The 13,036-nt window shown below is 40.2% G+C and overlaps 1 protein-coding gene across 11 annotated transcripts in view; it reads right to left on the bottom strand.

Moving 5' to 3' along the window:
- DLGAP1 (DLG associated protein 1) overlaps nt 1–13,036 on the bottom strand; it is a 567,869-nt gene that overhangs the window by 20,611 nt on the left and 534,222 nt on the right. For all 11 annotated transcript variants that reach the window (XM_036905862.2, XM_057504061.1, XM_036905864.2 and 8 more), the window contains one exon: nt 3,136–3,557. In XM_036905862.2, coding sequence (XP_036761757.2) covers nt 3,136–3,557 — 422 coding nt within the window. The remainder of the gene's footprint in view (nt 1–3,135; nt 3,558–13,036) is intronic.

Here is a 13,036-nt window from a genome sequence, read left to right as displayed (position 1 = left end):
TTGCTAAGTAAAATAGTTTTGGTAAAACAGAATTTCCAAAATATTTCCAGGACTCAAATACATATTCACTGATCCCCTACATGTGCCAGGAAGCATCAGAGGGGTGGTAGGTGTAAAGATGAGTGACAGAAGAATAATTTCTGTCCTCAGAGAGCTCAGAGACAGATACACAGATTATCACAAAATAATGTAGTAAACACCTGATCCACAAGTGTACAGGCTATTACAGAAGCACCAGGGAAACATGTCAAATTCAGCCTAAAGGAAGCATTTTGCAATGACTTCTAAAAAGAGAGGCCCAAGCTAAGAATTGAAGGAAGAGCCATATTTTGTAGGCTTAATGGGCTTATGTGAATCAATGTTACTAACTTGAATCAGTTTTGTACATTTAAAAAAGCATGTATAAGGGACATTTACCTCTGAACTTGTGTTAACTGTTTGATCTAAAGTTATAAAATTCTATTTTTAAAGAATTAATAATTTGGACTTTTTACTATGGATCATTGGGTTTTCAAACTATATTCCAGGGATCCTAGGATTTTTGGGGGGATGGGAGAGGGTTGTTGGGTACTTTGGTCCAGGCGGTGCTGGAGGCTGAGCAGAGAGGACTGTGGACCCTCACCAAAGAGCTTTACTGTTCTTGTTATATTTATTGGTGTTGTGTGTAATTTTTTTTCAGTTAGAAAAGGGCATTCTGATATTAAAATATGTTTCAGACTGTAAAGGGAGAAGCAGGTTTCATTGCATACTTGCCATCTAAGACCTGTTTACTCAGTTGGGTACTATAAGGCAAAGCACCAAAAAGCAGTCCCATCCCTAGTTATCTTTGCTTGTTCTGCAACCATGATCCTCGTATCTCCCCCTGGCAGCAACCTCGTAAAATAAAGAGGCAGATCTGAGAAAATCTATGGCTACTCTGAAGAAAATGCCCTTAAGAATATGGCTTATTAATGGTGGGAGAGTGGCATCTTTGTGTACAAAGGCAGCAAATTATAATTGTTTAGAACAAATCTTGATAACAAAATATCGTCATATGGAGCAGGTTCATAAGTCCTATTTGTAAGTCAATGCTTTAAGTAACATCTGAAATACTATTCTGGAACAGTGAATGAATGGAGAGTTCCTTCATGTTCATTATTTTGGGACTTTTCCAGCAGTGTACATTTCAAAATGCAAATATCTGTAATAATATTACACAAGATGAGAACCTGTTTTTCTAACAAGATTTTCACTTTTCAAATATATGTGCTTGCATCAAAATACACTGAATTACTTTCACAGCTCCTTTAGTGCCAGGGAAGATTTTCCTGAATCTTTGTATGATAACTATCCTCATGCATCATTATAAAGCTGGATTGAGAGAAGTAAACCTAGTCACAGAGAAGAAGACAGTGCCCGATGGGCAGGCTCTCTGAGTCCTACTGGAAGCCCACTGGGAAACAAGAACAAGACCCAGACTTATGAACTGAAATCTGAAAGTTAGCTTGTTCTGATGAACAGCACACAAGAGGCCATTGCTTCTTAGATCCTGGCATTTTTCCTAGGAGGATCTAGAAAACTTTGAGTTTGCCCACAAGGGGGAAGGAAAATAAGAAGATGCAACTGCTAAGTCTTTCTAACTGAAACCTACTCCCACCCGTTGTGCTTGCTGGGTGGTGCCTCATTCACCTGCCACAGGGGCAAAAAGCAATTCTGCTTGTGGAGTAACACTCAGGTGAACCTGCAGTGGACCATCTGCTAGGGACAAAGTCAAGGAGATTTAGTTTTCCACTGCTAAGTTGTTTGTACTCATAACATGAAAGAGCAAAAGGAACCTTACGTAACCTGTTTATGGATTTTCTAACCTACTCATAAAGGCAACAAATAAGCTAGTCAGCCAGTTGACAGGGTTCAGGCAGGAGGAATGAGAATGGAGAAGAGCTCTGAGCAAGACCCAATAATATGCTGTTATTTTCCAGACTCACTTTTCATAAAAATACTTCCTTTATGGAAAACTCACTGCTCCTTGTCCTAATTAGTTTGGTTCATTTAGTAAGTCAACTTAAAATGACTTACAGTAGGCTCTAGGTCTAATTATTAAGAAATTACTATTATTTTTGTTAGGGATGATAATGCATCATTATATCATATGCATAGGGATGATATATATATATATATATATAAGTCCTTATCAGTGTGAGACAAATAGTGAAGTGAAATGGTGCTTCAGATTTTCTTTAAGATACTTGGCACAAATGACAAGTGGGATAAGATAAGAAACTAAGACTGGCCACTTGTTACACTGGATACACAGGAGTTCATTATATCAAACTCTCTATTTTTGCTCATAATTTAAATTTGCCAATGATAAAAAGTTTGATGATGATTTTTTTAAGTAGGTCCAGAAAGCTACATCACAAAACTCTTCTAGGTGTTTCCCATACAAAAATGAAGACAGGCTTTCATGCCTATCACTAAATTTCTTTGATTCAAAAATATCATCAGTTGGAAGATCCAACATTCATTTGATAATTTTTCAGAGGAAAGTATTAAAATACACAGATTATAAACTATACCCCAATGTCAGAACTGTTGAAAATGTGTAAAACATGCCTCAGAACAGAGGTGACCTGGTCATTTCTTTGACAACTGTTAATAGGAATGATTGCTGTTGCTGAAAGGCCAACTTGGAAACACAATGGGGTGCAAGGCCTCCGTTACTTATTTATTTTAACCCATCAGGTTGCAATTTCTGTTAATTTAGTGGCTGATGGTTTGCCTCCCTAAAATATGAAAGAAAGTTAGTGCTCAACAGGCGAAAGGGGACAAAGCACGGGCCTCTCATGGCCTGGACATAAGCCTTGCTTTCACATTGTGTGTTAATGAAAGCAATCCAACCACACAACACACACCTATCTATGGGCCTTGCAACCAGTTAAAAAAACTGTTAAAAAAGCGGCACCACCTGGCGCTTCTAAAGCATAGGATCTCTGGCATGAGGTCACTGCAGCGGAGCTCGTGAGTCTATTACCTTATCCCTGAGGTTACCGAGAATTGCACAGGGCAGGTGCATTGCGCTTGCAGCAAGGTGGTGGCGGGCCGGCCGGGAGCCCGGCGGGGAATGCAGGGCGGCCTGGAGGCCCGCGGGGTACTTACTGTCCTCCGGCAGGCTGTTCTCCCGCTCCTCCCTCTCCATCTGCTGGCACCAGCCTTCCATGCGGTCTCGCTCTGCCTGGAGAAGCTTCAGGAACCAGTGGCCGTCGCGATGGCACACTGACCTTTGGACGGCCTCCATGGGGTCTTCAGTGATGGAGTCAATCCAGGGGTCTGGGGGAGGCAGAATGGAAGGGTCGAAATCCACGTCGAAGTCGTCGTCAGCCGCACAGGCGTGGTAGTGGTTTCCTGAGCCCTGAATGCTGACTGTGGAGGTGCTGGCATCCCGGGAGAACTGTCTGGCCATGGGGCCCAGGCACGAATTGTCCTCTATAGACTCCAGAGAGTTTTCCAAATTATCATGGAAGTCCAGGTCGGCCTGCACTGCGGTCGTCACACTGTTGGATCGAGTGAATCTGCGGAAGCTTAGAGGAATAGAGAGAGGAGATTGAGTTCAGGGATATTTCCATAAGCAAGACCACACTGTACTTTTCTTCATGGGTGACAGTAGGGGTCTCATCTCAGTCTTAGGCCCTTGCTGCAAGCCAAGGCTCCAATATAAAGAGCACAGATCTCCAGGGAAAAAGGTGGCAGTGTGAGAAGTGGGGCAGAAATCTCCTCCCAAAACCACATATAATATGAAAATAGAGCAAATACAACTATTCCTAAAAGATTGACCAGAAATAAGATTGCACCAGCCAGTCTACATCTGGGAGAAGAGAACATCTCATGGAAAAGGGTAAAGTAATAAAGCCACAACCTGGTGGGACCTGAACACTCACCCCACCGCAGCTCACTGGTGGGAGGAAGAGAATCAGAGCAGGGAGGGAGCAGAAGCCCAGTAATGCTAAATACCCAACTGTAGAAATCTATTCCAGGAGCACAAACCCACACTGCATGGTGCTTTGGAAATTAGAGGGGGTGAAAACCAAAGTCAGACTGAGACTGCAAACAGGTTCCCACAACCAGCTGCCCTTGGCCAAAAGGAAGGCCAGTGCTTTGAAAGACTTCCCAACAGTGAGAGGGCTGCTAAAGGGGCAAGGATTCAGGAGAAGGAACAGGTGGACAAAATCATTCTGGCACACTAAGCCTAACAGATTGGGAACATTCAGGAGCTTCAGATGCTCTGCCCCCTCTGGCTGGCAACGCAGCCCCGAGGGCCCTCACCGTGATAAGCAGTCTGCCATTTCTTCCTCCCCACGGGCACCTGAGTGCAAACCTGCTACCACCGCCATTGCTCTAGGCCACACAGAGGGCAGCCCTGGGTACAGCAACTACAAGGCTTAATGCAGAGGCTGCTCCCTGCATGCTGATCACTGGTCCTGACAGTGGAGGCAGGCACTTTGGCCAAGAAGCAGGAAAAGGCTTGCTCTTTAGGGTAGGCACCAACACCACTTGTCTGTGACCACTGCCCTTGCTCCAGGTACTGGGTAGCTCTGAAGAGCAGGGCTTCTGGGCACTAGAGAGCACTGACTACACAAACAATATTTCTCACCATCCAATAGGATTATGAAAAGAAAGAATCTTGTTCAATCCAAAATCCCTCAAACACCAGAAAGAAGGCTCAGTGAGACTGAAATCACCAATCTTCCTGAAAAAGAATTCAAAATAAAACTCATAAGCATGCTAATGGAGTTACAGAAAAATATCCAAGAAATAAGAGGATTAAAGATGGCGGTATGAGAGGAGAGACAGAGGCTTCCTCTAAAACTGGATACAATTAGAAAATATAGCTGGCACAACTAATCCTGAGAGAGCAACAGGAAAGAGGACGGTGCCAGACTGCGTACACAGGGAGAAAAGAGCAGACCTCAGTGAACGGGGTAACGTACCAGAGCTGTGGCTCCGCAGGACCCGAGCCCCTCCCCCACCCCAGCTCACCAGCGGGAGGAAGAGAAACTGAGCAGGAAGGGAGTGGAAGGCTTGGGACTGCTGAATACCTAGCTCCGGAGATCTGTGCTGGGAGCACAAACCTACATTTCATGGTGCTTTCATCATACTCTTCTGATAATGGGGTTGGAAAGCTGGGACAGGCAGAGTACCTGGGGACACTGGGATTCTGGCTGCTTGTGGAAAGCAGGGATCCATATCTGGCTGCTCTGGGGCAAAAACATACCTGTATGACTGGCCCACTGGCTCAGACAGTGGAGACAGGCACAGCAGCTGGGAAGCGGGGAACAGCTCTTTCCTCCCCCCAGGCACCAATACCGCTCCCGTGCAACCCCCGGCATTGCTTCAGGGGTTGAGCAGCTCTAGAATAGAGCTTCTGGACACTAGAGGGTACCATATACAAACATGAAATGCCAAAGAAACCTGGTCCAGAGTAAAATTATTAATACAACTCCCAAGAAAGATTTAAATGATATGGACCTCGTGACACTTCCTGACAGGGAGTTCAAAATAAAAATCATCAACATTCTACTGGAGGTACAGAAAGACATCCAAGAATACAGAAATGAATTCAGGTTGGAGATCCAATCGTTGAAGGGCACGATGGAGGGTATTAAAAGCAGGTTGGATATGCTGGAGGAGACAATAAATGAAATAGAAACTAAAGAAGAGGAAGACAAAGAAGCTGAGGCACAGACAGAAAAAAGGATCTCTAAGAATGAAAGAATATTGAGAGAACTGTGTGACCAATCCAAACGGAACAATATTCGCATTATAGGTATACCAGAAGAAGAAGAAGAAGAGAGAGAAAGGGATAGAAAGTGTCTTTGAGGAGGTAGTTGCTAAAAACTTCCCCAATTTGGGGAAGGAGATAGTCTCTCAGGCCATGGAGATCCACAGATCTCCCAACACAAGGGACCCAAGGAAGACAACACCAAGACACATAGTAATTAAAATGGAAAAGATCAAGGATAAGGACAGACTGTTAAAAGCAGAGACAGAAATAAGATCACATATAAAGGACAGCCCATCAGGCTAACATCAGACTTCTCAGCAGAAACCTTACAGACCAGAAGGAGTGGCATGATGTTTTTAATGCCATGAAGGAGAAGGGCCTGGAACAAAGATTACTTTATCTGGCAAGATTATCATATAAATGTGAAAGAGGAATTAAACAAATTCCAGATAAGCAAAAGCTGAGAGAATTTACCTCCCACAAACCATCTCTACAGTCTATTTTAGAGGGACTGCTATAGATGGACGTGTTCCTAAGGTTGAATAGCTGTCACCCGAGGTAATAAAACCACAGTAAAGAAAGTAGAACAGCTAATTACTAAGCAAATGCAAAATTAAATTAAGTATCCCCAAAGTCAATAAGGGATAGACAAAAAGTACAGAATATGATACCTAATATATAAAGAATGGAGGAGGAAGGAAAAGGAGGAGAAACAGAAAAGAACCTTTAGATTGTGTTTGTAACAGCATACTAAATGAGTTAAGTTAGACTCATAGATAGTAAGGAAATTAACTTTGAACCTTTGGTAACCGTGAATCTAAAGCCAGCAATGGCAATAAGTACATACCTATCGATAATGCCTCTAAATGTAAATGGACTGAATGTACCAATCAAAAGACATAGAGTTAATGAACGGATAAAAAAACAAGACCCATCTATATGCTGCTTAGAAGAGACTCACCTCAAACCCAAAGACACGCACAGACTAAAAGTCAAGGGATGGAAAAAGATATTTCATGCAAACAACAGGGAGAAAAAAGCAGGTGTTGCAGTACTTGTATCAGACAAAATAGACTGCAAAACAAAGAAAGTCACAAGAGACACAGAAGGACATTACATAATGATAAACGGCTCAGTCCAACAAGAGGATATAACCATTATAAATATATATGTACCCAACACAGGAGCACCAGCATATGTGAAATAAATACTAATAGAACTAAAGGGGGAAATAGGCTGCAATGCATTCATTTTAGGAGACTTCAACACACCATTCATTCCAAAGGACAGATCCACCAGACAGAAAATAAGTAAGGACACAGAGGCACTGAACAACACACTAGAACAGATGGACCTAATAGACATCTATAGAACTCTACACCCAAAAGCAACAGGATACACATTCTTCTCAAGTGCACATGGAACATTCTCCAGAATAGACCACATACTAGGCCACAAAAAGAGCCAAAGTAAATTCCAAAAGATTGAAATTCTACCAACTTTTCAGACCACAAAGGTGTAAAACTAAACTAAATTGTACAAAGAAAGCAAAAAGGCCCACAAACACATGGAGGCTTAACAACATGCTCCTAAATAATCAATGGATAAATGACCAAATTAAAAGAGAGATCCAGCAATATATGGAAACAAATGAAAACAACCGTACAAAGCCCCAACTTCTGTGGGATGCAGTGAAAGCAGTCTTAAGAGGAAAGCATATAGCAATCCAGGCATATTTAAAGAAGGAAGAACAAGCACAAATGAATAGTCTAACATCACAATTATCAAAATTGGAAAAAGAAGAACAAATGAGGCCTAACGTCAGCAGAAGGAGGGACATAATGAAGATCAGAGAAGAAATAAATAAAGTTGAGAAGAACAAAACAAAAGAAAAAATCAATGAAACCAAGAGTTGGTTCTTTGAGAAAATAAACAAAATAGATAAGCCTCTAGCCAGACTTATTAAGAGAAAAAGAGCATCAACACACATCAACGTAATCAGAAATGAGAAAGGAAACATCATGACGGACCCCACAGAAATACAAAGAATTATTAAAGAATACTATGAAAACCTATATGCTAACAAGCTGGAAAACCTAGAAGAAATGGACAACTTCCTAGAAAAATACAACCTTCCAAGACTGACCAAAGAAGAAACAGAAAATCTAAACAAACCAATTACCAGCAAAGAAATTGAAGCAGTAATAAAAACCTACCCAAGAACAAACCCCCTGAGCCAGATGGATTACCTCGGAATTTTATCAGACATACAGAGAAGATATAATACCCATTCTCCTTAAAATTTTCCAAAAAATAGAAGAGGAGGGAATACTACGAAACTCATTCTATGAAGCCAACATCACCCTAATACCAAAACCAGGCAAAGACCCCACCAAAACAGAAAATTACAGACCAATATCCCTGATGAATGTAGATGCAAAAATAGTCAACAAAATATTAGCAAACCAAATTCAAAAATACATCAAAAGGATCATACACCATGTTCAAGTGGGATTCATCCCAGGGATGCAAGGATGGTACAACATAAAAAAATCCATCAACATCATCCACCAGATCAATAAAAATAAGGACAAAAACCACATGATAATCTCCATAGATGCTGAAAAAGCATGTCACAAAATTCAACATCCATTCATGATAAAAACTCTCAGCAAAATGGGTATAGTGGGCAAGTACCTCAACATAGTAAAGGCCATGTATGATAAACCCACAGCAAACATCATACTGAACAATGAGAAGCTGAAAGCTTTTCCTCTGAAATCGGGAACAAGACAGGGATGCCCACTCTTACCACTGTTATTCAACATAGTAGTGGAGGTTCTTGCCACGGCAATTAGACAAAACAAAGAAATACAAGGAATCCAAATTGGTAAAGAAGAAGTTAAACTGTCACTATGTGCAGATGACATGATATTGTACATAAAAAACCCTAAAGACTCCACTCCAAAACTACTAGAACTGATATCGGAATACAGCAAAGTTGCAGGATACAAAATTAACACACAGAAATCTGTGGCTTTCCTATACACTAACAATGAACCAATAGAAAGAGAAATCAGGAAAGCAATTCCATTCACAATTGCATCAAAAAGAATAAAATACTTAGGAATAAACCTAAGTGAAATAAATATACCCTGATAACTACAAGACACTCTTTAGAAAATTAAAGAGGACACTAACAAATGGAAACTCATCCCATGCTCTTGGCTAGGAAGAATTAATATCGTCAAAATGGCCATCCTGCCCAAAGCAATATACAGATTTGATGCAATCCCTATCAAATTACCAAAAGCATTCTTCAATGAACTGGAATAAGTAGCTCAAAAATTCATATGGAAATACCAAAGATCTCGAATAGCCAAAGCAATCCTGAGGAGGAAGAATTAAGTGGGGAGGATCTTGTTTCCCAACTTCCAACTCTACTACAAAGCCATAGTAATCAAGACAGTTTGGTACTGGCACAAGAACAGAGCCACAGACCAGTGGAACAGAATAGAGACTCCAAACATTAACCCAAACATACATGGACAATTAATATATGATAAAGGAGCCATGGACATACAATGGGGAAATGACAGTCTCTTCAACAGATGGTGCTGGCAAAACTGGACAGCTACATGTAAGAGAATGAAACTGGATCACTGTCTAACCCCATACACAAAAGTAAATTCGAAATGGATCAAAGACCTGAATGTAAGTCATGAAACTATAAAACTCTTAGAAAAAAACATAGGCAAAAATCTCTTAGACATAAACATGACCAACTTCTTCATGAACATATCTCCCTGGGCAATGGAAACAAAAGCAAAAATGAACAAATGGGAGTATATCAAACTAAAAAGCTTCTGTACAGCAAAGGACACCATCAATAGAACAAAAAGATACCCTACAGTATGGGAGAATATATTCATAAATGACAGATCCTATAAAGGCTTGACATCCAAAATATATAAAGAGCTCAAGCACCTCAACAAATATAAAGCAAATAATCCAATAAAAAAATGGGCAGAGGAGCTGAACAGACACTTCTCCAAAGCAGAAATTCAGATGGCCAACAGACACATGAAAAGATGCTCCACATCTCTTGTCATCAGAGAAATGCAAATTAAAACCACAATGGGATATCACCTTACAGCAATAAGGATGGCCACCATCCACAAGACAAACAACAACAAATGTTGGTGAGGTTGTGGAGAAAGGGGAACCCTCCTACACTGTTGGTGGGAATGTAAATTAGTTCAACCATTGTGGAAAGCAGTATAGAGGTTCCTCAAAAAGCTCAAAATAGTAACACCATTTGACCCAGGAATTCCACTTCTAGGAATTTACCCTAAGAATGTAGCAGCCCAGTTTGAAAAAGACATATGCACCCCTATGTTTATTGATGCACTATTTACAATAGCCAAGAAATGGAAGCAACCTATGTGTCCACCAGTAGATGAGCAGATAAAGAAGATGTGGTACATATACACAATGGAATATTATCCAGCCATAAGAAGAAAACAAATCCTACCATTTGTAACAACATAGATGGAGGTAGAGGGTATTATGCTCAGTGAAATAAGCCAGGCACAGAAAGACAAGTACCAAATGATTTCACTCATATGTGTAGTATAAGAACAAAGAAAAACTGAAGGAACAAAACAGTATCAGAATAACAGAACCCAAGAATGGACTAACAGTTACCAAAGGGAAAGGGACTGGGGAGTATGGGTGGGAAGGGAGGGATAAGGGTGGGGAAAAAGAAAGGGGGCCTTATGATTAGCATGTATAATGTGGGGAGGCATAGGGAGAGATGTGCAACACAGAGAAGACAAGTAGTGATTCTACAGCATCTTACTACACTGATGGACAGTGAGTGTAATGGGGTTTCTGGGGGGGACTTGGTGAAGGGAGGAGTCTAGTAAACATAATGTTCTTCATGTAATTGTAGATTAATGATAACAAAATGAATAAAAAAAATCCAAGAAATAAGGGATGAATTCAGGAAGGAGATAGGCACCTTAAAAAATACAGTAGCTGACGCTGATGGACAGTGACTATAAAGGGGTATATAGGGGGGACCTGGTATAGGGGTGAGCCTAGTAAACAAAGTATTCGTCATGTAAGTGTAGATTAATGTTAAAAAAAAAAAAAAGAAAAAAGCAGTTCCTGTGTGGTGACCTCCAATGTGCTCTACACAATGATATAAAGGGCATATAAAAGTGTAGGCAAAGGGTCTGTTTGTGTTTATACAGAGGATCAAAGCCTAATTTGGCTACTCCGAAAATGAACTAAGATACAATATTAAAAAGAACTTTCAACATCAGCACTCTCGGGAGGACTCATGCCAGAAGATGACTAACAAAAAAACCCCAACAAAGATCCACGCACTGCTACAGGTGTAGATGCATTCATCCCACCAATTCCTGGACTTGCCATGGGAATGAAGAAGGAGATATCTAAGCTGGCCTGTGCATACAGTAAAACAACAAATTTGACTGGATCTATACGGTTGGAACTCAACCAAGAATTAGGACAAGTGCAAATTGTAGCACTCCAAAATCTTACAACCACAGACTATTTACTGTTAAAAGAACATATGGGATGTGAACAGTCCTCAGGAATGGGTTGTTTTAATTTATCTGAATTCTCTCAGACTGTTCAAGTTCAGTTGGACATTATCCACCATATCATAGATAAGTTTTCACAAATGCCTAAGGTGCCTAACTGGTTTTCTTGGTTTCACTGGAGATGGCTGGTAATTACAGGTATGCTTTGGTTACGTAACTGTACTCCTATTATGTTAATGTGTGTGCACAATTTACTTAGTAGTTTAAAAACTATACATGCTGAAGTTACTCTACAAGAAGATAGGTCAAAGAAATAATCAATCTCCCCAGGTTTTCTTCTGCCTGCTACTTCTATAGCTTTTCTTCTTCCTTCCTAATTACAACCCTTAAATAGAATTCGTGCCTCATATAAAATTTACCGAGTATCATAATTCTTCCAAGTGGTAAAGATACCTCAAGACAAATGCTGGGCATAGAAGCTACAGGGCATAAATATGCAAAGAAATAAAAAGCTAACCATTTCAAACAATAAGGCTTCTCTCTCACTTACCAACTTCACATTTCCCTGTATGGCCCCGGAAGATGACTGGTTAGCCAGAGACGGGTAAGATACCTCAAGGGAGGAACAACCTAAGACAGGCACAGTCGCAGGGGGGCCATCAGGTGAGAAATTGGGGATCAACAGAGGTGAGGCTTAGAACCTCACCCCCCCCCCCGTTCTGAGAGAAATCTTCTGCATACGTGGATGTTTTATTGCCCGTGTCTAGCATGGATTAACACATAGGCTACAGGCACACACCTGATCATCTACATTTGCTCTCTTACAACACTAAACTATGTTTTCTACCTTTATCTTGTATCTACCTACCACTTCAGCATTTTATTAAAAATAATAATAATAAAGAGAGAAATGTGGTATCCACATATAAATCAAGTATAAAAATCAAATGAATATTCATATTTGAACTGACTGTTTATAGTTCATAATGCATGAACAAAACCGAAAGCTTCTGTGATGACTGCCCCTGTAATGTTCACCATGTACCTTATTCAGTATGTAAGAATTTGTTCTCCATGTAAGAACTTGTTCGTTAAGCTTCAAATGATTGGAGACTGACGAAAATTAGGCTTGGGGTGGATTAATGATTGTGCATTGAGAATTGACCCCCCTATACAGAATTTTATTGTTGTCAACAACCATTTGATCAATAAATATGAGAGATGCCCTCACACACACACTATATATATATATATATATATATATATATATATATATATATATATACACGCACTTCGAATTCTAAAATAAATAAGTAACCGGGATGTAATGTATAGCATAAGGAATATAGTCAAAATATTGTAACAACTTGGTATGGTGATAGCTGGTACCTAGAATTATCATGTATATAAATGTTGAATCACTGTGTTGTACACCTGAAACTAATGTAATACTGTGTGTCAACTACCCTTCAATAAAAATAAAAATAAAAAAAAATACAGTAGCTGAAATAAAACATACAATATAGGGATTTAAAAGAAGGGGAGGTAGACGAGATGGAAAATAGAATAGAAATTAGACAACAGGAATACAAAGAAACTTAGGCAGAGAGAGAAAAAAGGATCTCTAGGAATGAAGAATATTAAGAGACATGTGTGACCAATCCAAACAGAACAATATTCGCATTATAGGGGTATCAGAGAAGAA

The sequence above is a fragment of the Manis pentadactyla genome, chromosome 6 (genome assembly GCF_030020395.1).
Source record: "Manis pentadactyla isolate mManPen7 chromosome 6, mManPen7.hap1, whole genome shotgun sequence".
Taxonomy (NCBI): Eukaryota; Metazoa; Chordata; class Mammalia; order Pholidota; family Manidae; genus Manis; species Manis pentadactyla.
The sequence above is the reverse complement of the archived record's forward strand: the minus strand, read 5'-3'. Positions and strand labels throughout refer to the sequence as shown.